Below are 27,800 nucleotides of genomic sequence, written 5' to 3' on the forward strand. Positions count from 1 at the left end.
AGCGTTACTTTTTCCCTAGCAATTAAATGGACTAACTTTATACTTTCAACTATCAATACTTGTATAAGAGTTTAATATATGTTAAATGTATAATTTCTTTTAAAAAAAGCATTAACTTTTTTTTTGCCAGCCATTTTCCCTTTGGGAAAGTTGTAAACTTTTTCTAAAATAAGATCCTATAAAGTTTAGTTGGTTAAAATTTTATCCAGAGTTTGCCCAAACAAACTTTCTTAACGCTATGTTGTTGTTTAGTCATGTCTGACTTTGTGACCCTAATGGACTGTAGTACGCCAGGCTCCTCTCAGTTCAGTTCAGTTCAGCTGCTCCGTCGTGTCTGGCTCTTTGCGACCCCTGAAGTCCAGGCTTCAGTCTGTCAGGCTCGTCTGTCCTCCACTATCTCCCAGAATTTGCTCAAATTCATGTTTATTGAGTCAGTGCTGCTATCTAACCATCTCATCCTCTGCTGCCCCCTTCTCCTGTTGCCCTCAATCTTTCGCAGCATCAGGGTTTTTTCCACTGAGTTGGCTTTTCTTATCAGGTGGCCAAAGTATTGGAGCTTTAGCTTCAGCATCAGTCTTTCCAATGAATATTCAGGACTGATTTCCTTTAGGATTGACTGGTTTGATCTCCTTGCTATCCAAGAGACTCTTCTCCAGCACCACAATTTGAAAGTATCAATTCTTCAGTGCTCAGCCTTCTTTATGGTCCAACTCTCACATCCATACATGACTACTGGAAAAACCATAGCTTTCACTGTATAGACTTTATTACTTGGAATAGAAATTGATAAAATCCTATCTGGAAATAAGTTTTATAAACTGTATAAAAATAATGTTGATATTAATATTTATTGAATTGGGAAAACAGCCTCAGTAAATTAAGTGAAAAAGCAGTTTATACAGTTTATTGATAGTAGGAACCTATATTATTGAACAACATGACTTGTAGCATTATGTGTATGTGTACATAGAAATAAATCTGGGAGATTTTTTTTAAAAAAGGTAAATTGATTAAACCCCACATCCTGTTCTGGATCTTACTGAAATGAGTTTTTGAAATTATTCCATCTGTTACCTACTTGTATTGTTTTAAAAAACAAGTTGACTATAGAAATAAATGGAGCTACATCTAGAGAGTCTGGGTATTTATAAGTAACATATCCAGCTGTGTTTTGGAGCACAAATGACTTTGGAATTTCCTTTTGCAATTGTGATATTAAAGGTAAACTCTTTTCTACCTAAACTTTTCAGAAGAGCCACGTGGTGTTTTGCTGATTAAGTTGGCTGGAGTAGAACTTACTGAAATTGGGAAGGTGTGGTTACAAAAAGAGCTAAAACCTTCCCAAGTACTATGGTTCCAACTTCTTGGAAAGGAGAATTCAGCACTCTTTTGCTACCTTTTAGTGAATAAGGTAAGTAGTGTGAAGAAATAACTAGCAATATTTTATTCTTATTATTTATGCATAGGTGAAAAGTGAAAGTGTTAGTCATTCAGTCATGTCTAACTCTTTGTGACCCCATGGATTGTAGCCCAATATATAAACACATCATTAATTAGAACCTTGATCGTGTAATGAAACTGATTTTCTTTTGTCTTTTGTAACTACTACTGCTAGTGATTATGTATAAGGAACCATGTTTCATATATAAATTTTTCTATAAAATTTGTTTATTATAGAAAATGTTTATATGTTTATTACAGAAAAATAGAAAATTAAGAAAAAGTAAGAAACATCAAATTATTAATGACTGGCTATGGACGGAGGAGCCTGTGCAGTCCATGGGGTCGCGAAGAGTCGGATACGACTGAGAGACTTCACTTTCACTTTTCACTTTCATGCATTGGAGAAGGAAATGGCAACCCACTCCAGTATTCTTGCCTGGAGAATCCCAGGGACGGGGGAGCTGGTAGGCTGCCGTCTCTGGGGTCGCACAGAGTCGGACACGACTGAAGCGACTCAGCAGCAGCAGCAGCAGCAGCATTGCTTATTTAAGGAGTATCTTATATATTTTTTTACGGACAAGTGTATTATATCACACTTGTTATAAACCACTTGTTGAGTGTGGTGTCAACTGGTAATTGCAAAGAGCAAGAGTGTTTTATGAAGGTAAATATTGCTCATTCTGGTCCAATACCTTGTAGAAAGGTATGACTTAACATGTAAGTCTTTGAACTCTAAAAGCATTGAGCATATTTAATACTACTGGACATATTTAAATGGAACCTATTTAAGTACTATTTACTTTTTTAAAAAATACTGTTTATGATCAGAGGTCAGTCATTGCTTCAGAATTTCCTTACTTTTGTGATTGACCATAGCCATTCTGTAACTGGGAATCCCACAGAGCCTCATTGCTGTTGCTTTGTTACTGTCTTGAGTTCTTTGATGTGCCTTCCTCCAAATTTCTTTTGGTGGATGATTACTGAAAAAAGGACATGGAAAAATGAAATAGTTGAAACATTAATATGAAAGAATTAAGAATTGTTTTTTTTATTTACATTATTATGACAGCATTAAGAGTAGTTTTTCTTACTTTTAAAGTTCTTTATTATACTACAAGTGAGAATAATCTGAAGAAAAATAATAATCTCACATTAAAGTGATTAGAATTGTAACCATTTTAATTATTAAAAGCTTTCTCAATTAATAGAACACCTAATGAAATCCATTAAGTTTTGCATGTCCAGGTCATATTCAGTTCTTTCAAAATAAGAATTATCCAACCTTCATCGGTTGAAGCATCAATATTTAACTAAGTTGATAATACAAAATTATATAAAAGATCCCAAAGGCCTTATTCAAATATTAACTTCTCTTTTAAATTGAGGAGTATGTATTATTTATCCTCAAACCCCGCTATGGAATCATTTTATCCCCATTTAAAGGTGGGACTCTGAGTAACCAAGTGGAAGAGTTGGTATTGAAGTCCAGCTACCTGGGGCTTCTGAGCCCGAACTTCACCTTTTCTGTCTTTACCTTATACCAGACTATATGCATATTTCCAGTACTCTTGCCTGGAAAATCCCATGGATGGAGGAGCCTGGTAGGCTGCAGTCCGTGGGGTCGCTAGGGGTTGGACAGGGCTGAGCGACTTCACTTTCACTTTTCACTTTCACACACTGGAGAAGGAAATGGCAACCCACTCCAGTGTTCTTGCCTGGAGAATCCCAGGGATGGGGGAGCCTGGTGGGCTTCCGTCTATGGGGTCACACAGAGTCGGACACGACTGAAGTGACTTAGCAGCAGCAGCAGCAGCAGGCATATTTCAGTAATTTACTTCTCCTGTTGAACTTTTCTGTATTGTGAGGTTGAATTTTAATTATTCTGACTTTAGTTCAGCTCATTACATTTAAAAGATTGAGACAAATATGATATACCCTTTAAAACTGTGTTTATTAGCTGCTTATCATCATGTACCAAAAATTACTACATTTAAAGGAACAAAAGTTTCCTTTATTCTTTTAGATAATCTTAGAAAATGTTTCCTACTTTAAACCTTTAGTTTTCACATTAAAAAATTTTAACTGTGACTTACTTGTCTAATGAAGCTATAAAATTACTAACACCTTGTTAAAATTAATCTTGTTAAGTTAAAATCCCAGAGGGACTGTGGAAACAGCTAAGCAGGATCTCTTTTATACTGTAAATTAGTAAGGGGGGAAAGTTCCCATTTATCTGGTTTCACTAGGCAATGAGGTATAACTAAAATTTCTTGAAGTTTGAAGATTCAAGGGCTAGGGCTATTTTCATGTTCATTATTTTATGGACCATCTTTTAAAAACAGGCCTTGCTAAACACTGAAATTCTGAACATAATTTAACAGTTCTGTGATGCGTCAGTCCATTTTGCATTTGTCTACCTTTTAGTTTTGTTAATTTCTTTTGCTGTGGCCTCCTGTCATTTTCCCTAACTGGTGTGTGCTCCATTCTCTCTTCAAACATCAACCAAAAAATCAAAAATCTCTTTTCATACTTTATCGCTTCTACACACTTTTGAGTTAGGTGACCAGTGAGCCTGTGGAGAACTATGTGTTCTAAAAGAGTCAGTTGTCTTTGAGCAAAGGTCTCATCTAGTAATGAAATTCTTGGATTTAACATTAGCTGTTTTAAGCTCTTAAGGACACCTTTGCATATATATATATATATATGTATGTATGTATGTGTGTGTGTAAATATATATATATACATGTATATTTTGTGGCCATGCCACATGCCATGTGGGAGCCCTACCAGGGATCAAACCCATGCCCCCTGCAGTGGAAGCATGGATTCTTAACCTTTGTACCACTATGGAAGTCCCATCATTTATATTTTTAACTTTTCTCCAGAGGACTCAAATTGCAGATTGACTGATTTTAAAGTAAATAAGCTATTATGGGTATGTTAGTAATTTTATTAAATAATTGGTTTGTATTATTTTTTATTCAAGGGTAGATTTTTTAGTGTGAGTCTGAATGAAGAAATCCTGAGAAGAGGTCTTGGCAAAACTGTTCTTGTTAAGGGGTTAAGTCATGATTCTAAAATCTATTGGAGAATTCACAGAAATTTACTTAAAGCTGAATTAACAGCCTTAAAAAAAGGAGAAGGAATATGGAAGGAAGATTCTGAAAAAGAAAGTTATTTGGAAAAACTGAAAGGCTCCTGGAGAGAAATATGGAAAAAAGACAGTTATTTAAAAAAAAATGGATCAGATTTCAACTTGAAGAAAGAAAGTTATTATGGCAAATTTAAAAGGTCTTATGAAACATGGAAAGAGAACATGAATAACTACTCCTTAATACTGAAGTTCAGAGAACTTATGAGTCGCATACACTTTCGTAGAAAAGAGTGAAATATTCCAAGAGGTCTGGAGGTGACCTACTCCAAAAAGAATAAAACATGTAATTATAATGGATATTTTTCATTGAGTTGAAATGGGAAATTTCCCCAGAAAATCAAAGTTGCATTCTAATGGTATTTAAATATTTAAGAGATGATTCTTTGTACATGTAATATCAGAGTAATGTAAATAAATGGTGATTAATATAGTATGGCTTTAAGAAGAATGAAATACTCCATAAAAGTTACAGGTTGGGTTTCCCTGGTGGCTCAGTGGTAAAGAATCCACCTGTCAATGCAGAAGACAAGCACGTCCAGCACAACTACTGAGCCTGTACTCAAACCCCAGAAGCTGCAGCTACTGAGTCCCTGCGCCCTAGAGCCTGTGCTCCACAACAGGAGAAGCCACCACAATGAGAAGCCCATGAACCACAAACAGAAAAGCCTGGGCAGCAATGATGACCCAACGGAGCCAAAAAAAAAAATTTCATCAGGTTGAAGGAGGTATACATGTAATGATAGTATATGAAGAGAAAGTTTAACTATTGGCCGTTGTATTATTTTAGTCATTTGGGGCAGCCATATTTAGCCTTTGTTGAAAGACAGTATTTGTTTATTTTGCCAGTTTTATCAACTTTGATTACTTATAATAAAGGAACTCTTTAGGCAGCATGTCTGAGGCTGCTCTTTCTTCTCCATTGCTCTCTAACTGCTTGTGAATTTGGGGCAGAGCCACAAGAGACGGTCACTTAGACCATTTCTAGTAATAAAGAGTGGCTTATTTCCACCTGTTGTTAGATGAGGGGGACAATCCTGAGAACAAAAGCACAAGTGTGCTGAGGATGGCAGCACAGAGACGGGAAAGAACCAGGGTGACTTCTGACATTGTCGATACGCCGAGGACTTGAACTCTCCTGCCTCCCAGTTTCTCATTATGCAAGGTAATACATTTCTTTATTTTTTAGAGCCAGTTTGAGTGGCTTTGAGGATGTGGCATACAAAAACATGTACTTGCTGCTAAAATCATCCTGACATTATAAGCTTCTTTCAAAACACCAGCAATGATCCACTCACAGGGTCTCCAGAGGAGTCATGTGGTCCTCTTCATTCCGACTCCTATGAGAATCAGTGATTTAGAATGGGATGTTTACTGCTGCTACCTGATTAAAGCAGGAAACTGCTGCTTCCGGGGTAAAACATAGCAAAGTAGCACTTTTCTGGTGGTCCAGTGGTTAACGATCTGCCTGCCAATGTGGGGAACGTGTGTTCCATCTCTGGTCTGGGAAGATTTCACATGCTGAGGGGCAACAAAGCCCATGTGCCACAACTACTGAACTTGTGCTCCACAGCCCTGGAGCCCCAACTGCTGAAGCCTGCAACTGAAACAAGAGAAGAGCCCTCACTCACCTCAACCAGAGAAGGCCCTCACACAACCATGAAGACCCAGCACAGACAAAATGAATAAATAAATAGAGTTTTTAAAAAATAAATGTAACCTTAAAAAAAAAACAAAATCAAACATAGCAAAGTAGATTTCCCAAAATTTTCTAATTAAACAACATTAATTTTTAGTGAGGTCTCAAATCTTCCAAAGTTCTTTTTGTGTGTGTGACTTTATTTCATCAAGTTTGGGGTAGGATAGGAAGTTATGTGGTAGATTTTGTTCCCTGGATCTAATGCCTCAATAGCTTTCTATTCTGTTTTAAGGGGATGTGTTATTTTTGTTTGCAGAGTTGTTAAGATTTATATTTACAGAGATGTTAAACTAGTTTTGTGGCAAGCTCCTGAGCCTTTTTCCCCCTCAGTTTGCCTCCAAGTGATGTCAGATCTCATCACAGTCATCACTGGAATTAGTTCTGATGACCTCTGCCAGCTCAGCCAGTGCACTGTTATCTTTCCAGTTGAACTGTGTGAAGGCGGGGCTGGTGAAGCCCCTCCTGGGGACTGTGTAACCTGGTCTAATCTTTTCCTTGAAGAGATAGTAGGGAACACTAACTAGACCAGCTCGTTTGGTCCAAGGGCAAGATGAAGTAGATAACTGCGGAGAGGCTAGATCTTTGTCATTGGGGATGGTTATAACAGGACACTCTAAAAATGTGAAAAAGTCCATTTAGGCTAAATTTCTGACCAAAGTCCAGGTTCTTTACCTTTTTCAAATAGAGGATTTACTACTACTTAAAAAAAATTAATTAGTTTTTGATTGTGCTGAGTCTTCGTTGCTGCGTTTGGGCTTTCTCTAGTTGCAGAAAGTGTGGGCTGCTCTCTAGTTGTGGTGCGAGAGCTTCTCATGGCCGTGGCTTCTCTTGGGGAGCACAGGCTCTAGAGCATGTGGGCTTTTAATACTTGTGGCATGTGGACTCGGTGGTTGTAGCTCCTGGGTTCTGGAGCACAGGCTCAGTACTTGTGGCACACAGACTTAGTTGCTCCTTGGCATGTGAGATCTTCCTGGACCAGGGATCGAACTTTTGTCTCCTTCATTGGCAGGTGGATTCTTTACCTCTGGACCACCAGGGAAGCCCAAGGATTTACTACTTCTTGGTCTCTTGCCTTCAAAAATGACAGGGTCCATGACCACCTTTCCCCTTGGCTTTCTTTCCTTTTGGTATTTTGGATATTTAGGCCCTTTTACTTAGATCCAACCAGTCCATTCTAAGGGAGATCGATCCTGGGTGTTCATTGGAAGGATTTATGCTAAAGCTGAAACTGCAATACTTTGGCCACCTCATGCGACGAGTTGACTCACTGGAAAAGACTCTGATGCTGGGAGGGATTGGGGGCAGGAGGAGAAGGGGACGACCGAGAGTGAGATGGCTGGATGGCATCACTGACTCTGTGGACATGAGTTTGAGTGAACTCCGGGAGTTGGTGATGGACAGGGAGGCCTGGCGTGCTGTGGTTCATGGGGTCGCGGAGAGTCGGACACGACTGAGCGACTGAACTGAACTGAACTTTTTAAATATATTTCTATGACATGAATTTAGTTCTTACAGTATTTCTAAAGGATTGGATTTTTATGGTCCTTTTCTATCTATTTTGTCTTAGATCCACATTTCCTTTTGGGGGTTTTATTTATTTTTCATTTTTCAATCATACTTTCTAAACGGTATTTATTTATTTGGCTGTATCAGATCATAGTTGCAGTGCACGGGTTTACTGGCTCTGCGGCATGTGGCGTATGGGATCTTAGTTCCCCAGCCAGGGGTTGAACCTGCATTGTGGATTCTTAAACACTAGACCACCAGGGAAGTCCCCACACTTTTTATATATGAAATGTTGATAGCATTACTAGCTTTATCATAATTAACAGTAAACAAATCTTGAGAAAAGAGTGAAAGCTATTCCCATATATATCATTCAGCACTGGTCATTACTGGCAGCTAAAAGCATATTCTGCCACCATCCAGAGGAGGAAAACAGGCATCCAAGGGCTCCTTACATGTGGCTTTCTGTTTGTGGTGCTAGCATTTCTGTTAGTTCCATCCATGAGACAGAGAGGTTCTGGCTCTTCTCTAGCACACTGGGTCACAGTTACTGTTCAGTGAGGGGTCTGTAGGGCTTTCTGTCATTGTCCCCAGGCTTGGGAGATTCTTAACTCTTCTTTTCCCACTTGCTTGACTCCCAATGCAATCTAGTTCACAGCCTTTAACTGCTGGATTCATACCATCTAGGATGGGAAGTGCCCTCTCTGTAGCTGGAGGAAAGAAGCATCCTTATCTCCAAACACAAAGGGATGCCAAGAGGAATCTTAACAAACAGGCTTGCTAAATTTCCCCCAGTAAATGTACTACAATTACCTCACTCCTTCCCTATCATATTCCTCCACAACTACGTACTTTTCCATCAAGCCTACCATAAAGTACTCAGGTCTATTTCTTTGGGTCTTTATTTCCTTATGAAGTCTCTTGTATCACATAAAACTTGTATTAAATAAATTTGTGTGCTTTTCTCTTGTTAATCTTTGTCAGTTTAATTTTCAAACCCAGCCAGAGACCCTCAGAAGGTCAAGGAAAACTTCTCCTTCCCCACACCGCAAAGAGCTGGAAAAGCCATCTCTACCCCAGCTCTCCCGGCAGTAGGTGTGTCTCCTTGGTATGTCTCCCATCTCTTTTAATGGTGACTTAAGCAATAATAGTTCTGTTGGTGCCCTGAACTTCTGAAATGCTGTTTCTTGGCTTCTTGAAATATGTCCTGTTCCAGGGAAGAAGGGGGAGGAAAGGAGGAGGTCAGAGTGAACATCTGCTTCTGCTGCTTTTTCAAACTCCTTCAGCTTAAAATATTCAGTACACTAAGGAGCCATATTTTGGGGTGTGTGTGTGTTTGTGTCTGTATGCTCAGTCATGGCCGATTCTTTGTGACCCCATGGACTATAGCCTGTCAGGCTTCTCTGTCCATGGAATTTCCCAGGCAAGAATACTGGACTGGGTTGCCATTTTCTTCTCTAGAGGATCTTCCCGACCCAGGGGTCAAACTTGTGTTTCTTGCATCTTCTGCACTGGCAGGCAGATTCTTTACGCCTTTCACCTGGGAAGCCCATATTTTGGGGGTAGCATGTCTTGAACCCCAGTAGTGGTTTGGAACTTTTCTAATGTTACCAAGGTAGCTATTTCAATGAAGGCAAACCCCAGGAAGAAAGTAATGCAAATTTATGAGAAGACTGAAGAAAATAGAAACCCCAGGATTAAAAATTAAAATGTCAATAGATATTTAAAAGTAAAATAGTAAAAAAACTTAAGAAATGAACCAAATTTCTATTCCAAGATGGTTCTTGAGCTCATTCATTTACCTTCTTTTCAAATTATGTCAAAATATCAAAAAATGGAGAAAAATGGTATCAAAGTTGGAAAACTGTATTAATCAGGCCTTTAATTAGCTAGATATTTTGAAGTTTTGCAAACTATGATGAAAAGAGTTTGACTGAGATACTGATGATTCTAGGCTTCATTATTCCTCAGGAAAGAAGGTGAGTTCCCTCTAGGAAGTAAGTCCCTGCCCCAGTTTGGGATCTCTGAGTGATGTGAATTCCTTTTGCCCAGGTCTTGAGGTGGGCTTCCCTGGCGGCTCAGCTGGTAAAGTAACTACCTGCAATGTGGGAAACTTGGGTTAGATCCCTGAGTTGGGAAGATCCCCCGGAGAAGGAAACGGCTACTCACTCCAGTATTCTAGCCTGGAGAATTCCATGGACTGTATAGTCCATGGGGTCACAAAGAGTCAGACACGACTGAGCGACTTTCACTGAGGAAGTTCCTCATGATCTGGAAACCTAAGGCCACATGTCAGTTCATCCAGTTTAATGTATAACATAGAGGGAAAATAGGATGTCAGTAGTTTCTAGCATATGTTCCAATCCGCTGGACAGGGATAACAATGCCTCCCAGTCTTGGCAGTGTGCACATTTCTTAGTCAATCTGGGTACCCAGTTCTGCTCTCTGGAAGATTACCTTTACCTTTCATAGCCTCTTCACAAGGGGGAGGATCTACCCCTTGAGGACTGGACAACTTTAGAAGCTCCTTTCTGTTGCTATGGGTTCATGGTCAAAGGGTTGAGCAATTACATGCCTTTTTTTTTTTTCTTCCACAGGTTTAAATCTTTATGCTTTTGAGATCTATCAGTGTACTGAAAACTTGCTTTTCCTTATTTTCATTTAAAAGAAAATTATTTATTTGCCTGCTCTGGGTCTTACTTGCAACCTGCGGGATCTAGTTCCCTGACCAAGGGTTGAACCTGGTCTCCCTGCATTGCGAGTGCAGAGTCTTAACCACCGGAAGGCTAGGGAAGTCCCTTCTTTTCACTTTTAAAGAACATAGTGGAACCACGTTTTTCAGCTGTAGGTCGTGAACTCTAGTTAGTGAGATGGACATCAATTTAATGTGTTTTTACTAGCAATTAAAAAAGATAAAAAGAACAGAATATATAAGTGCATGGCACATGGCAAAAATAAGTGTTTTTTTTGAAAAAAATTTTTTTTTACAAATATGTTTGAATGTGTGTACTGCCTTGGAATGCAAAAATATATGGATTACTGAAAGTCATGAGAGAAGCTCTCATTCTCCAACAAGCTCTTCTGAAGAATCCTAATCTGTAGATTTATATAACTAAGTTAGGACTACAGCTAATTCAGGCAGAAGTGAGATTTTAGAAATTGAAGTACTGGGATCCTTACTTCTATTTTCTGTTCTATTATTAAAACAGTACTCTTGCCTGGGAAATCCCATGGACGGGGGAGCCTGGTGGGCTGCAGTCCATGGGGTCGGTAAGAGTCAGGCACGGCTGAGCGACTTCACTTTCACTTTTCACTCTCATACATTGGAGAAGGAAATGGCAACCCACTCCAGTGTTCTTGCCTGGAGAATCCCAGGGAGGGGGGAGCCTGGTGGGCTGCCGTCTGTGGGGTCGCACAGAGTCGGATACGACTGAAGCGACTTAGCAGCAGCAGCAGAGACTTTGTCAATGAAATTAAGTAATGAGCGCCCTCTTCTGTTCTTCAACACCACTCCAATTCAGTTCAGTTCAGTCGCTCAGTCGTGTCCGACTCTTTGCGACCCCATGAATCACAGCACGCCAGGCCTCCTCTATTTCAAAGAATCCCTGGTGGCTCACATGGTAAAGAATCTGTCTGTGATGCGGGAGACTCAGGTTTGATTCCTGGGTCGGGGAGATCTCCTGGAGAAGGGAATGGCTATCCACTCCAGCATTTTTGCCTGGAAAATTTCATGGACAGAGGAGCCTGGTGGATTATGGTCCATGGGATCACAAAAAGCTGGACACAACTGGACGATTAACACTTTCGCACATTTTATTTTAGCACTTGACACATTGTATTAATATGTAGAAGATCTACTGGGTCTTCTTTCACTTCTGAGGTATAGTGCATCCTGTTACTCAAACCATCCCTTATAAATTTTGGATCATTTCTGCTCCTTCCACTGCATTTAGCTTAGTTGCTTGCTTAATGGGAGCTCTATAAATATTCATTTAAAATAAAGGAACCAAATAAGGAATGAAGTGGACCATTACAGCATTGCCTTCTCATTTTGACCAAAACTTGTTTTTCCAGTCTAATTTCCCCTTGTAACTCTCATGATCTTACACCAAGAAAATTGATTTGCCTTAAATAGTCTGAAGGAACATTTTTTAAGCTAGTCAAATTTGAACATGATATTTTGAACAGATCAAGCCCCCAAGTACATATTTAGTTTAAATATGCAAGTAAATGAAACAAAAACTAACATATGGTTTTTAAAATGCAGTTTTTCCTTTCACTATGTTTGTGTGGGAAAACCTAACCATTTGTCTGGTTTAAAAAAAACAACTGTTACTAATAGAGATTGCATGCTTCATTAGGATTCCAAATAGCCCTGGAAATAGAATTTTCCTCATGGTGTAAATTGCCTTCCCAGCCCCCAGCTTTCAAAGTTTTGGAATTTGTATTGTCTTACCAGTTTCTTCATTTTTCACTCTGCAATATAATTTGCCCATGTGCCTAAACTTTTGTTCATGACTATAAAAATAATTCCTGTGTTAGATGACTGACCTGCAATCAGATTTTGATTATATTATGGGATTTTTCTTTTGATTATATTATGGGATTCTGCAGGAATTTGTAATAGTATGGGAGGGGGAAATCCCAGTATATTCCCTAAGGGAAATACATAATGTCAAAGTTTCAATATTATTTCTTAGGCTGTAGGAAGTACTTCAATTATATGTCCATCCTGCCCATCAGGCTCTGGCCATCTTGAAAGCTGTAGATTTTGCCTCTGTGGGAGGTCTTTCTGGAAACAAAACACATAGAGCTGAGTTGTGAAGCTTTTAGGAGGAAGGAAAAGGGGCTCTGTCCTTCTCTGACACTATTGTTTCCTGCAAAACACTTCATTCTGCTCCCCAACTCCCAACACCACCACCAGTTGGGAAGAAACAGAAGATGGGGAAAGTTCACATTAATTAGCATGCTTTCTTCCTTTTACAAAGTATTCATTCTGTGCTGGGAATTGAAACTCTTGAGATGTATAACTGGTTATAAGAAAATCTTAGTTGAATTGAAGGACTTAGGCAGGCATAACTCAGCTACTTTACCTTCATCCAGCATTCACAGGATGAATCTCTTTCCCAAGGTATTAAAATAGGGAACCTGGAGTTTAGAATTCAGATATCTAGTCCAGACTCATTCTTGATCTTGACAATTTAACCTATATTTTTTCCTTATTTGTAAGGTGAAAATAGCATTTGCTTGTAATATTTTTGACATTTCCATATAAAAGGGGAAACAATTATATAGGCTTGCTATAGAAAAAGCATATGAACAGCCTATTTAAAAATGTTATTTATTGTCTGTTGGTAAGGAGTTTGGGGGCTTCCCTCATGGTTCAGAGAGTAAAGAGTCTGCCTGCAATGCAGGAGATCTGGGTTCGATCCCTGGATTGGGAAGATCCCCTGGAGAAGGGAATGGCAACCCATTCTAGTATTCTTGCCTGGAGAATTCCATTGACAGAGGAGCCTGGCAGGTTACAGTCCCTGGGGTTGCAAAGAATCAGACACAACTGAGTGACTAAACAATGACAACAAGGAGTTTATCTTTAAACATTTTTTTCTTTTGTAGGAAAAATATGTTTCAGTATGTAGTTTGTTAGCATTTAAAAGCTTGAAATGGGTTGCCAATAATAACAGTAAATAACTGACATTTTTGAGAGCTAATTTTGTACTAGACACTTTGCTAAGAGCTTCACATGTATTAGTCTTCAGTTTAGTTATTTTGGAAGCATGCATTTCTTTCATTAACTAACATTGTAGAACTGCCGACGTGTTTATTATCAATTTAAGTATTCCAGTGAATTTTCCACATTCCTGAATAGATAAAAGATTACCAAAATTATTAATAATTGTTGAAACTGGATAATACAATACCTAGATTGTCCTTATACTGTTCTGTTTTTGGGTACGTATGAAATTTTCCATAGTAAAAAGTGCAAAACAAACTGAAACCCATCATACAACCCCATTACCCAAGATCACCCATTCTGCTTATGTTCCTTTCTCTCCATCTCCTGCTCCACATGACAGCTGGCCACATACGTGGATACATGTCTCTCAAGCTGAGGAGGGAAAGACCAGTGACCTTTAACCTGATCTGCCCACTATCCCCCACCCCATCCTTCCTGATGGACTTAGAAGTTTCTGTTCTCATTTTTCTCCCTTTCATACGGGTATGAATCTGTACAAACATATGCTGTCTTTCTTTGGTGGCACATTCAGGAGAGGGTACTTAGGGGACACCTTCTCTTTTCATCTGCCAGATTCTCCCCCTACCCTTATTTGGGAAGAGCAACCCCTTTCCTATGGTGAGCAAATTCTCCCCTCAAGTTCTGGTGGAGCTGTTCCTCATAATATTCCACCTAGCCCTGGGGAGGCATGGGTATCTAGTCAGGAGCGGGACACATATGTACTCTGTTGATGACCAAAATAATTGATCTATATAGATGGACACATGACTTGAAGCAGGTCAGTTAGAATCCTTTCAATCTTATTTACAGATGGTAAAAGCAGGAAGGCCTCCCTTCCCACCCCCAACTCCCCCCCACCTGAACCCTCCAGGGTGTTAGAGGAGATGGTTGAAGCCTGGAGCTGTCCTTGGCCATGTTCCACTCCCACCAGCCTATAGAGGACGCTCATGTGTAGTAGGAGAGAATACAATCAAAATTTTGGAAAAAAGCAGAGAAAGAGTAGGAACAAAAGTGAGAATGAGCGTAATGATGACCGAACTCCACGATTCAGTCATTACTGCAGCCCTTATCTATTCTCCTGTCTTAAGTTAGGAGTCAGCACATTGCCTTTTGCCCTCAAGCTAATTTGAGTTGGGATTTTTATCTAAAAGTCTTCATCATTACAGGGAGCAGATCTGTGACAGCTGCTGCTCTGTATTTCAGGAGTACTATCTGTATTTCAGCTAAGACTTCAGCAACGCCTGGTACATGACAAGTGCTTCAGACATAAGTGTTGAAAGCTCAATAGGTCCTCCTTGATAATTGTTAAGCTCTTTGGTCATCCTCTTGATTTCTTGGTGCATTGATTAAAATAGAATATTCATCTCCTTCACTCTCTTGTTTCATGCTGGTAACTTAAAGATTTGATTTGAGTCTCTCAAACATAGCTATTTTTGCAACTGAAAGCAGGACTTTTTGCACAGCCAGAGAAATCTATTTCCAACACAGATTTCTAGTTCAGTTTTCTAAGAACTCTGTAAGATTTGCAGCACAGCGGGCCCACCGCAAGACACATCAATCATCTCCCGTTTATCGGGTACCTTTTACAGGATTTTCTGTGATCCTGGTGTCAGGGCACACTGTGTATCAAGGCAGAGGTGATATGGAGGAGTCTGGCAGCTATTTAGAAGGGAGGCCAGGCAGTGCTGTGCCAGTATAATTAATGAGAGTCATCGCTCTGAAAGCCAGAGGAGAGTGGGGGTTGGGAAGGATGTCTTTCACCAGTCAATGGCATTTAAGAAAAATCGGTGCTTTCATAGCTCTTTTACTGCTGTGAGGAGGTTAAGTCAAAGGACTGCTGTAAAGGGCTTTCTGTAACTCCCTGCGAGGATGGAGGTCCCTGTGTATGGGGAAGCAGGGAGAATTCAACCCCAGATTTTTCAGCAAGGCTGATTTCAACCTTGAATTGAGCTCCCAGCAGGAGTTCCTTATGCTTGCAAGTCCTTACTAAAAGATTATAGCTTACATGACCAAGAGACCAGTCAAAAAAGGTATTTTATTACTATTTAGGATTTATGTTTTACCTGCTCAAAGAAGTGTTAACCTAGGTCCCATTTTCTCCAATTCTTGTAACCAATGAAGGAAGAATGGGGGTGTTATTTGGTTTGTTTTCCTATGGACTGTTCAGTAACCATGGAAGGGTTTGTGTAACCTAGAGAGGCTGTTTACTACCCACTGTCTAATCCCTTTGTTATTGTTCTCCTTGATTGTCACAAGCAGGGAAAAATAGTTCTGTCCTGCTTCTAAAAACTTAGTGTAACAGCCACATTTTCTTGGTTTTAGTAATTTTTCTCTGATTAATGGTGAAAGACTCAGAGGGAAAAGCTACATTAAAAGATTTATGGATATATACACTTAAGACCTTGATGAAGTATGATTCACACCAACTTCAGAATGATTGCCTTTGAGGAGAAAGGGAGGGAGAAGGGCCTTGAGATGGGGTTTTAGCTGTATCTGGAATGCCTTATTTAAAAAACGAAGGGATGAAGGAATGAGAGTATGATTTGGGTTGTTTGCCTTGTTTTTGGTATGTTTGAAATACTGTATAATTTAAAAAATAATGTTCTCAAATTTATGGTAATTGATTAAACCTATCAAAATAAAGGATGCATAGCAAATGTTGTGAACATTTTTATGCATTTATTTCACCCTTTGTCTTTTTCCTATCTGAAAAACTGCAGATGCAAACACAGTAGGTTGGGGGGCCATGAATAACTTCTATCATTGTGTGAGGGGTTGTCTTGGGTATCTTTCTCCCCCTTTCTTTTTCTTGGGGGAGGGTGCTTCCTAGTCACCAGGGAGATTAACAGTCAAATAACTCTCCAAAAAGCAACGTAGGGCTGGAAGGAGTATCTGCTTAATTTCTTCTAAGCTGGGAATTTGTAGCCGGGCTAGAAAATTTGGGGCAGTGTCTTTTATGGAGCCAAAGGACCTTCTACATCTTTTCCCAAACTGATTTCTTCCTGGTACTCCTGGAAGGAAGAAATCCAAGTAACTATTCAGGTGGCTTTTTCTTTTTTTCTGAGAGTCCAGGATCGCCTTCTGGGATAAAGTTTCTTCTTGCCCATGGTGCTTTGCTGTGACATTGTAATTGCCTCTGTTGAACTGAATAATACAAATGGGTTGTTTCTATGGTATCGGCTAAGTGGGATGAAAAGGTGAAACCCTAGATCTTGCGCTGGGAGGTCACGGTGCTACCACCCCCCAACACTAACTGTCCGTCAAAGCTGACCGGCAGCCAGGCCCCCTGTTCTCCGAGCTCTGGCGCTCATTTGTAACTTCCTGAGCAAATTCACGCTTGACAAAGAAAATGACTTTAGTTTATGTTGTCACTAAGCCCAGAAAATCCCTGCCAACCCCCAGCTGCCAGCTTTTCCAGGACCCTCTTATTGGTGGAGAATTTTAAACTGAAGGTGAGTGAGGAGCCGGGTCTCCCAGTCCCTCCCAGCCAGGCTTTGAACTAACAATAGGGCAGGTTGAATGAAGGCTGATAAATGCAAATCCCGGAATGCCGACGCCGGATCACAAGGCGACGATTGCCTGGGTGCGCGCTCCAGCAGCCGCAGCGACCTAGTCACTCGCCGCGTCGGGATGCTGAGTAGATGGCATCGTTTCAGCACCACTGGAGTGCCTACTGCTTCCCTCCGCAGGCCCGTGCTCCCATTAATCGCACGTGGGCCGCTCGAGTCCCCCTGCCACTGAATTGATCTGATTGAATAACTGGCATGTTAACGCTTAGGAGAAGCACCTGGGAGAGGGGGCGGGGAAATAAAAGTGGGCTTAACTACCCTTTCTTGCTCAGTTTTAGCTCCACTTTACTCAAAGTAGGTTTCCTTGGTTGTAACAGCATAAGAGATGCTATTTTCTTAGAATGGTAAAAAATAAACAAAAAATAAACAACAATAACAACAACAACAAAAAAAACAACAAGAGGGGAGATAAGATGAGCAGGGAGGAATTTTCCTTAAGATGTACTTCTGGAACTTTTTACTTTGGTGCAAACTGCCCATAGTCCCTGCGCCCTTCCTTCCCAGTTTGATTTCGCCAGACTCCTATACTGTCCCACCGCGGACGTGCTTGAGTATCTCAGCCCCGAACTGAGTATCGAGGGGTTTCCCTAGGTTTGGGACCCTCTGAAACTTGAGGGATAAAACAAAACAACAACAACAACAAAAAGAGTTCATTTCCAGTACTCCTGCCCCTTGCCTGCCTGGGAACCCCTCAAGGAGGTGGAAGCCCTGGAGTCCGGGCCCAGCGCTCGGACCCTCGCACCCAGTCGCTGGGTCCCCTGGCGGCGACGCCAGCTCCAGTCCGCTCTCCGCGGCTCCAGTTCCTGGTTTCCGCGGGAGCTGCGGGACTGGCAGGGAGGGGGCTCCGGAGTGAGTGTGAGGATTTGAATGAGAAAGCAGGTTGTGGCGGAGACGACCCATTCGGTCCTGCCCGTCTCTGAGGTTCTTCGGGTTGGTGTGCAGAAGTGTCCTTCTGGGGGGCTTTTCTGCTCCTCCACCGGGTTTTGGAGTTGAAGTCACAGGGACCAATAACTCATCAAGCCAGCACTTCGGAGGACTCAGGAATCCATCTCTCGAGCACTCAAAGTTGAGCAGGTCAGTGCTTTGGGGGGAGTCGGGGTGGGGGACGAGAAAGAAGAGGACTGGTACTGCAGTCCAGGTGTGCAAGTGAGCAGGTGGCTCGAGTTCCCCTCTCTGCAACTCCGGCCGGGACACGCTCTTTAGGACAGTGTGAGGTGCGGTGCGAGTGGGGATCCCTCAAACCCCCTGGCGGAGAACTGGACCACAACTGGTCTTGGGGTCCCGTAATTTAGAAGGATGGGTGTGAGAGCCCGCGCCAGGATTTCACACTCAGGTCTCCTGTGGTGGTGAGTGGGAGTTTATGCACGGTGAGGGGTAAAGCACCGCTCACTGCAGGTTGCTTCACCTCTAGGCGGGCCGCCTGTCTGTCCCGCAGACGCCGCAAAGAGCAGGTCCGCTTTTCCCAGCCAGGGGAGTGCGGTGTCCATTACATTTGGAGTCTCACGAGCTCTTCCTGCGCCCAGTGACCCCACTCAGGACCCTTTCAGAGAAAACCGGGTGCTCTCAGTCCTGGGAGGATTTACTCCATTGCTCTTTCCTGGAATAAACCCGGGGCACCGGAGCGGCGCGGGGCAGGGCGGTGGAGGCTAGTCCGGGGCTCACAGCCGCGCGCTCTGCGCTTGCGCGGGGTTCCCATAGCGACGGCGCCGCGAGTCCGCACAGCCACCCGGCGTGCCCCAAGCCCTGCTCCCTGTTGAGCGTCTGCGGCGCTCTCTCCCGCTCCCCCAGACTTTTTCTTTGTTATTTGTAACTCGGAATAAGTTTATGATCTCATTTTGACGTTAGGAGTTCAACATTAAAACAATTAAAATTAGAATTTAAAAGACCCCCCTCCCACGTCCTAGGGCAATACCGCTTTGATCATCGACAGAAGAGATGAGAAATTGCTTATTGGGACGGTGTTTTGAGATTTTTTTTCCCTCCTCCTTTTATCCCAGGAAAGTGGGCCCGAATAAAATATTCTTCGTAGTTGAGCAGTTTAAAAAAATCGGTCAGGTGTTCTTGAGCGTTAAGGGGACAGACCTGTGCCGCTTTTCCGCAGGTGTAGAGGCGGGCGTGTACAAACTAGCAGCACCTGTGTCCTCCTTTTGGCTTGTTTATGAGAAGTAAAGGCGATCCGAAATGGACCAAAGTAAAATGGCAATGAAAAGAAACAAAGGCTTTACCAGAAGAAGTGATTGTTTTTCCAGTTGCTCAGGCGTTTTGATCACTTCTGGGGTTAATCATCTGTAGGGAATGTTTCAAGAAACTTTGACACGAACCAGTCAGATCCAAGTTTTCTGTTGAAAGTCACCTTTTCTTAAAATTGAGTCTTGACAACTCCATTGCCCTTTAAGAGTTTCACTTGTTTACGCATAGGTTACCATTTGGCAGGGGTACACATCTTAAGGGTTATGTAGAAGGAGCTGTAACTTCTTGTAGTACACCTATTCTTAAGTTCCATCAGTATTTGGCAGCGTGATTGGTATACTTAGTTGCTATTAAATAAACACTGGTAAGGATTAACTGCTAATAAAAGTATGAAAATGGAATTACTCTTTCTGGGATAAAGTGTGGCATAAAAAAATACCATAAGTGTAGTAATACATGAGCACTGTCTTGCTATATCCTATTTTAAAATAATTTGCCTTCAAGAATAGCAAATGTTTATTAGTGGTAGTATTCAGACAATATCTTTCCACCATCAGCAAATGAAGTCAACGGTAATATGACTTTTCAGATGATTAACAAATAACATGCTGTTAAAGTTCTCTTTCCCATCCCATTCATTATGAATGCCGAGACATTATGCAATCCATCTGGCTCAAACGTTTAGAAGTGTCCAATTAAGTTTTTTATCATTAAAAATATAAAAACTCTTAATTTTCAGGTTCAGATACTTTGTGACCCTATTTGGTGGCTTGTAACTGCCTCCAATTCCCTAATTCTCAGTGACATGTGTTTCTGCTGGTTCCAGGAGGTAAACTGCAGTTTAGCAGATCATGGGATAATGAGACTGGGAGTGCTTGGGGGAAGGCTGGGGAGAGGCCATGGGATGAGACAAAGGGAGGGAAGGTTGATGGGCAGAGCTAGGATTTATAGCTGCACCAGATTATTCATAAAAGCTGTTACAGTCATTGCTTCTGTTTGATACATTTCCCCACATCATCAACATCAATTAAACTTATTTTTAGAATCAGTCTTCTAAATAATTGTAAAGACAGTTACAGAAATAGAATATGATAAAGGTGGTTTATATTAGGGTGCTATAATATACTGGGAAAACTCTTAAATCCTTCCTATTTATTCATTTAGTCAACAATACTTATTGAAAACCAGTTATATATAAGATATACAGCAAGGTGAAATATAAGACATAGATAAGTAAACCTAGATTTGTGTTCTCAATGAACTAAGAATTGTGACTTCTGAAATAATTTTAATCCTGTTTCAGGTTTTCAGGGAAAAGATGCTATCTGTGGCACTCTTAAGGAGCGTGCTTAAATAAGTGCCAAGCAATCAGACATCTAGATTCAGAAACAAAGGCTTAAACTTTGATTAAAAAAATCCTGAACCTTGTTTTTGAGCATTTTAGATGAGTCATATATACAGTAAGAAACATTATGTGCATCTATCTTTTTACATTTTTGTAATATAGTCTTAACCATAAAACCTGCAGTCTTGGCAAGTACAGCTCTTGAGTTTGGGAGGAAAAGAGAAACCTTGTAATTCTCAGGTTTCTTAGAAGAAGATAAGGTGAGTGATTCAGTAGTCCTTTGTTCTGGCTCTGTGTTTCATGACATAATAAACCTCCTGCAGCTCCCTTCTAAGAATAGTCTGGTCTGCATGCTTGAAGGAACATGACTATTATTTGTCTGAGAAAAAAAGAGATAAAATTATGGTAGAAGGTTAAAAGGAACACAATAGGGCTTGTGAACATTTTAACTTTTGAACTGGAATAATTTCTAGGCATTTTTCATGCATTTAGACTCCACCAAAATCCATTATAGTCATGACAAACCTCTGGCATAATAATAAGCAAGGTTGACAAACGTTTCCTCTGGTCACTCTTGGGACACAGAAGATGAGGGAGACTGTAGCCTCCTTTCCTTCATCCTCCTGAGTCTACTCAACATTATCGGCTCAGAGAAGCTTGCTGAAGAGCATCGCCATTTCGTTATTGCTCTTTGTTTCGGAAAATCAGACTCAGCTGTGAATTGTGGCCCAAGTGGTGCAGAACTCATTTCTTTGAACAATGCCTCCTCGGCCTGGGAGGCGTGTTCTCTCTCCTCACTAGTAGGGGCTTATTCCAGCCTGGCTTTGCTCACAAGGAAAATCATTTAGACACAGTTCAGTGGACACTCACTCACATTTCTTTGATACCCGTGACCATTTTTGTTTAAGGAGAAATCCAGGACTGCTGTGGTAGGGTGTGCCGAATTAGAAGTGCATTTCAAGAAGCCGTGAAGAAGTTTACACAGCTTTGTGTTGTTATCCTCAGGGTCTCTGTCTTCTGTGCTTCAAAGTAAGAGGGCAGAATGGACACAGAAGGGACAGCTAAGAAAACTTTTGTAGCAAAGTTAAAGTCTCATCGAGTTCTGCGTTTTCAATGCATTAAACCAAATGCGTGTGCCACGTGATCTGTCATGTTACAGAGCAGAAAAATGTCTACTGTGTTTATTATATGACTCAGGAAGCCAGAGCCCAAGGTTGCCAAAGGATTTCTTGAAGTCCTACAGCCAATAAATGAAAAAACTGGGGTGAAAATGTTATGATTACTAATGATGCTGCTGTTTCTAGGAAATCTAGGGAGGGCAGGTATGAAATCCTTTCTCTAGACTTTGGTGTTTATAACCATATAAACTTGTTGTAGTTATAAAGTGGTCAAACACCAAGAGTGTTTTATGATTTATTCTAATTTCACTGAGTGGAATTGACAGTGGGCACCTTCTGATTTAAATATTTGGTTATAAGCAAGTGTATGTCGTGAGAATGTGTATGGTTCATGTGCATAAACAAGAGATCTTTTTTAATATGTATTTTGGCCTGAAGAATTCTGCCGTGATTAAGACAATATAAGGGAGAGCAACATTTCTGGTTATTATCCAGTAAATATCTTAAACAAGGAGTTCTGGAAGAAAAGGAGGAAATGAACATTGATATAGTCCATCATGTGCCTGTGCATTTACTTTAGTTCAACTTTAGAATTCATAAAGAGATTCAGGAATTATTATCCCATACTACTTAATGAAACAGTTGAGACTTGGAGATTAGTTTCTTGCCCCAAATCTAAGTGAGTATGAAAGAGTCTTGGAATTAGAACCCAGGTCTGTCTGCCTTCATGTTCTGTTATGTCGTCATTCAGAAAAGCAAGGCTAAATTTATGAAAAATACTGAGTTTTCATTTCAAACTCAGCATGCCATCCAAAATACAGACATTTAGAAGTTTCTCTGATAAGCTTTCTGGTGAATGGAGACCCTGCATTCCCTGTATGGAGTTTAGGAGGTTATAAATCCAGGTCTGGTTCCAGAAAAACATTCAAGGCTTTGTTTATAAACTGTGTTGGCTATTTGTTTAGAAGTGAGTGGTGTTTGGATTCTCTTGTGCAAATGCTTTTCCACATCAAAGTGGCCCACTTATCACTTTGAGATTGTTGTCAAATTATGCCGGGTCTAAGAGGACCCCTCATGATTTTAATGTGTGTTTTCTGGCATCCCAAGACTTAGATGTTGATTTTTATCTTGTGTAAGCTTTGCTCACTTATTTTTCTTGAAATAATGACTTACTGCTGGATGGAATCAGATGGCATGTTTCCATAATGTTTTCAAATTGGAGACCTGAATCACCTTGGACAGTTGCTGAAAATTTCCAAACTTTGGTCAGAAGCTGAAGTTTTGATGCTTCTGAAACTACACGGGCCATGATGTTGAGACTATACTGAGCTGGTTTCCGATTCGCAGTGTTTTTGAGAGGGCTTACCCAGGAAGAAACTGAGGCTCAGGGATGTCCACTTCAAACAGTTGGGAATTGAACCTTGATTTGCCAGCAGATGTCTGGTCTAGTTACCTAATTAGCACACCTCGCCTTAAACGCACCCCTTTCTCTCCTGGGCCTTCTTTTTCTCCCTGTATCTCTGGCTCCAGGGGAGAAGAAAAGGTTGAGGGTTTCAGAAGACTGGATCCCAGACTTCACTTTGGAATTCAGCCCAGCCTCGCTTCAGGCAATGCAAAGGACCCTGGGGTGTGTTCTGAGTTTCCCTCTATTTCTCTGTGTCTTATCCTCCTAGCGGCCTCTTTTCTCTGTGGCTCCATCTTCAGAATTTAGCAAGGGGCTTAAGAACCTGTCCAACCATTAATGTGCCCATGCATTAGCTATTCTGTTGCCACTGGAAGGCAGAAAGATCTAGTTTGGTGCTCTCACTTGTGAGTTACTGATTAACTGATCTAAGGCAATCATGGTTTCTCTTTCATCTGCCTTCGCTTCCTTGTTGCTAGCCCACAAGAACCAAACATTTGAATTCAGCTTCCTACTTCCCTCTTCTCTCCCTGTTCAATTTAACTGAAGGAGCCACTGGATCTTGGAACAGGTCTCTGTGGAGCGTTAGCAGAACCTCTGGTGGGAACTTTGAAGACCTATTTGTTTTTTCCAGGGGTCAAAATCCTGGACCAGAAGTTAAGTGAGTGGATTTGCTGTTTGATTGCATGTAATTTAGTTCTCTAGACTTCCTATTTCTTTTTGCCAAACAACTCTTTCTTAACTTTGAGTGATATTGGTTTGAAAATAATTTTTTTTAAATGATTTCCTTATTTAAAAAAGGAGTTAGGGTTATGAAAAGATCCTTTGATTTTTATTTCAATTCAAAGACTGTTGGTTCCAGACAACCATTTGTGTAAAACAGAAAGAAAGGGAGGGATGGGAAAAGGTTTTCTTCTATGTATATAGAATACCTCTGGAAGGATACACTAGAAACTAATCATGTTGGTTGCTGGGAGACATACCAGAGGTAAACTCTTTACTGTATACCTTCTTATGCCCTTGGATTTTGAAACTTAATGAGTAAAATTAAAGTAAAAAACCCCAAACTTGGGTTTCAATATTAAAGAAACAAATAACTCTCCTGGGACCTAAGTGATAGAAGTAGGAAACTGGGAAGCGATTTTAAAGAAAAGAAATTATTTTTTTAGCAATCTTTTAAAGGCTTACCAGAGTTCATATTTAGTAATTTATTTTGTATTTAGTAATTTTTAAAAGCAGTGTTTTTCAACACTGGATTTCAATAACAGGGCTTGGGGAAGTTTTTTTTGTTTTTTTAAATTTTCATAGTTTTCTTCCCTCTCATAAAGCATCAGCTATTGGCTACTCCCAGACTCAGTGGGCCAATGAGAATCTGTTCCATTCCTGAGTCACTAAACCTGTCTTCTGCTGGCAGTGTGTTTATGGAATGAAGCCTAGAAAGCCCTCTCCCCAACCCACTCATCCCCCTGCCCTGTTTTCCCCCCATGGAGAAATCCCTGTAACATGATTATTTTATTTTCCTAATCAGCGTCTAAATGTGAATGTTAGAGGAATCTTTTCTTCTCAAGTTGAAAAGGGGGGAAAAAAGCTTATACAACTGTTTTATTCTGAACCACAGCTTTTCTTTTTGAAATAGGTTGTGAATTGGAAGTAGTTTTTTGTTTACTGGGTAAATCTTGAAAGTACAATCTTGGAAGAGAGAGAACACAAAACTGTGTACCAACTTGTTTTTCACTCTTCAAAAGAGAAGTGTGAAATGTATTATTTAGTGTCCAAGTTTCAATCAAAAGCAAAAAACTCAAGTCAGGGTCAGTTCTCAACACTTTTTGAAAATTCCTCATTGAAAACTGAAGTTAATAAGACATTCTTTCCTCACAGAATTCTTATTACTCTGTTACTTTTGTTAGAAAAGAATAACTGAATAGATCGTACATTCTCATATTTATCTAAAAGGGCATTTAGTGAAAATTCTCTAACCTCTGTCCTTCAGCCATCCAGTTAATTTTTTAATAGACCAATAGTTATTGGTTTCTTCTGTATTTAAAAAAAAAAAAAAATATATATATATATATATAAGCAAATGCATATGGATGCCTTTTGCCTTCTTTCAAAAATCAAATGGTAATACACCATCCATATGAATCTGCTTTTTTTTTTTACTGTAATAATATATATTGTATGTCATTACATATCAGCATATAGGGCTTCTTAATTTTTTTTCTTTTTACTTAATTATTTTTTGGCGACAGCATATGACATGTGAGATCTTAGTTTCCCCAACCAGGGGTGGAACCCACACACCTGGTGTTGAGAGTGTGAAGTCTTAACCACTGGACCACCAGGGAAGTCCCCTTTTTATTAATAGCATACTTTAAAATAGCAGTTTTAGGGTCACAGCAAAATTGAAGGGAAGGTATAGACTTTCCCATGTATTCCTTGCCCCCACCCAGTGCATAGACTCCCCATTACCAACATCCCCTACCAGAGTGGTACATCTGTTATGATTAATGAACCTTCATTGAGACATCATAGTCGTCTAGAGTACGTGGTTTCCATTATGGTTAATTCGGTGTTGTGCATTCTTTGGGTTTGGACAAATGTGTAATGACCGGTATCCATCACTATGACATCATACACTGTGTTTTCACTGCCCTAAAAATTTCGTGCTCTGCCTGTTCAGCTCCCTCTCACCTTTCAGCCCCTACCAATCACTGACCTTTTCATTGTCTTGCTAGTTTTGCTTTTATCAGAATGTCCTATAGTTGGTATCACAATATGTAACCTTTTCAGATTGGCCTTTTTTCACTTAGTAATGTGAAAGGGTTCCTCCAAGGCTTGATAGCTCATTTCTTTTTAGTGCCAAATAATATTCCATTGTCTGCATGTATCAGTTTATCCTTCCATCTATTGCAGAATATCTTGATTACTTCCAAGTTTTGGCAGTTATGAATAAAGTTGCTCTACACACTTGTGTGCAGGTTTTTGTGTGGACATACGTTGTCAACTCCTTTGAGAGGTGACAATACCAAAGAGCACAATTGCTGGATCGTATGTAAGAATATGTTTTGTAAGAAACTGCCAAACTGTCTTCCAGGGTGGCTGTACCATTTTTCATTCCCACCATCAGTGAAGGCGAACTCCTGTTGCTCCACATGCTCACCAACATTTGATGTGTTAGCTGGATTTTGGCCATTCTCATAGAGGTATGGTGGTATCTCATTGTTTTAATTTGCATTTCCTGATGACATATGATGAAAAGAGTGTCTTTTCATATGCTTCTTTGCCATCTCTGTATCTTTGGTGAGGTGTCCAGGTTTCTGGTCCATTTTTTTAATTCCATTTGTGTGTGTGTGTGTGTTTTAAGCATTCTGTGTATATTTTGAATAAATCTTTTATTAAATGTCTTACAAATATTCTCTCCCAGCCTGTGGCTTGTCTTCTAATTTGTTTGGCATTGTTTTAAATTTTAATGAAATTCTGCTTATCAGTTCTTTGGTGTATCATCCCTTTGGTGTTGTATCTAAAAAATCACCACCATGCCCAAGGTCATATAGATTTTTTTCCCCATGTTATCTATCTAGTTTTTGTGTTTCAAATTTAGGTTTGTAATTTATTTTGAGTTAACTTCTGTGAAGGGTATGGTTAAACTCATTTTTTTTTTGCATAGGGATGTTCAGTTGTTCCAGCACCATTTGTGGAAAACTGTCGTTACAGCACCATTTGCTGAAAATTGTTTCATGGTATTGCCTTTGTTTGTTTGTAAAAGATCAGTTGATTTCCATTTATGTGGGTCTGTTTCTGGGCTGTCTGTTCTGTTCCACTGGCTTATTCATTTACTCTTTCTTCAATACCACAGTCTTGATTACTGTAGCTTTAGAGTAAGTCTTGAGTTGTATTGTTTCAGTCTTCCAACTTTGTTGAATATTGTGTTGGCTACTCTGGATTTTTTTTTAATGGCTACATATTTTCCAGTGTGTGAATATATTAAATTTAACCAGATTAATGCACAATTAGGTTGTTTCTGAACTTTTGAAAACAATGATGTAGTAAATAACCCCGTACATACTCTGCATGCTCAAGTATGGCTATAGAATATATTTTTGGAAGTGGGATTGCTAAACCAAAGGTATACACATTTGTAACTTTGATGAATAATGTCAAATCAACTTTGATGGAATTTGTACAGTTTTTGTTCTTATCAGAAATGTATCACATGATGATTTTTCCACACGTTCACCAACACAGTTTGTCATCACACTTTTTGATTTTTGCTAATCTGATAGGTAAAAAATTACCATCTTGGTATAGATAAAACTCGCTTTTCTCATATTCACTTCTGGGTGACTGCAAATTTCCATTTTGAGCAGAGTCTCAGAGTAGAAAGTGGCACTTCATTCTCTCTATTATAGATGAAAAAAAATCAGTTTTGAAGAAGCAAATGAATAGGTTTCTGATCACTGCCTGATAGAGGATCAGATTCAGCACACTTACTTTTCTTAAATGATAAGCATTTAGTTTCTTTTCACACTTCCTTCCAAGCCTCAATATTTCACTCCTCTCCCCAGGTCCGGGAGAGTTGATATCTTTGATATCTAAGAGCAGCTCCAGTCCTGGCAGGATGGTGTCAACAGTGGGCCTGG

General features: G+C 40.2%; 2 protein-coding genes across 3 annotated transcripts in view; both read left to right on the forward strand.

Moving 5' to 3' along the window:
• Positions 1-17,020, forward strand: part of MISO1 (mitochondrial inner membrane subdomain organizer 1) — a 36,640-nt gene extending 19,620 nt beyond the window's left edge. The window contains exons 4-5 of one of the 2 annotated variants that reach the window (XM_055411240.2): positions 1,251-1,411; positions 4,430-17,018. In XM_055411240.2, coding sequence (XP_055267215.2) covers positions 1,251-1,411; positions 4,430-4,831 — 563 coding nt within the window. In that variant the 3' untranslated portion in view covers positions 4,832-17,018. Of the gene's footprint in view, positions 1-1,250; positions 1,412-4,429 lie in introns of both variants that reach the window. The other variant, XM_055411249.2, reaches the window with a different exon arrangement.
• A 6,677-nt stretch (positions 17,021-23,697) lies between these two features.
• PLCH1 (phospholipase C eta 1) overlaps positions 23,698-27,800 on the forward strand; it is a 249,971-nt gene continuing 245,868 nt past the window's right edge. Inside the window, exons 1-2 of the mRNA XM_088839585.1 lie at positions 23,698-23,821; positions 26,255-26,363. The gene's annotated coding sequence lies outside the window, so the exon portion shown is untranslated. The remainder of the gene's footprint in view (positions 23,822-26,254; positions 26,364-27,800) is intronic.

Source organism: Moschus berezovskii, chromosome 1 (genome assembly GCF_049115385.1).
Source record: "Moschus berezovskii isolate FMDL1 chromosome 1, NW_MosBer_1.0, whole genome shotgun sequence".
Lineage (NCBI taxonomy): Eukaryota > Metazoa > Chordata > Mammalia > Artiodactyla > Moschidae > Moschus > Moschus berezovskii.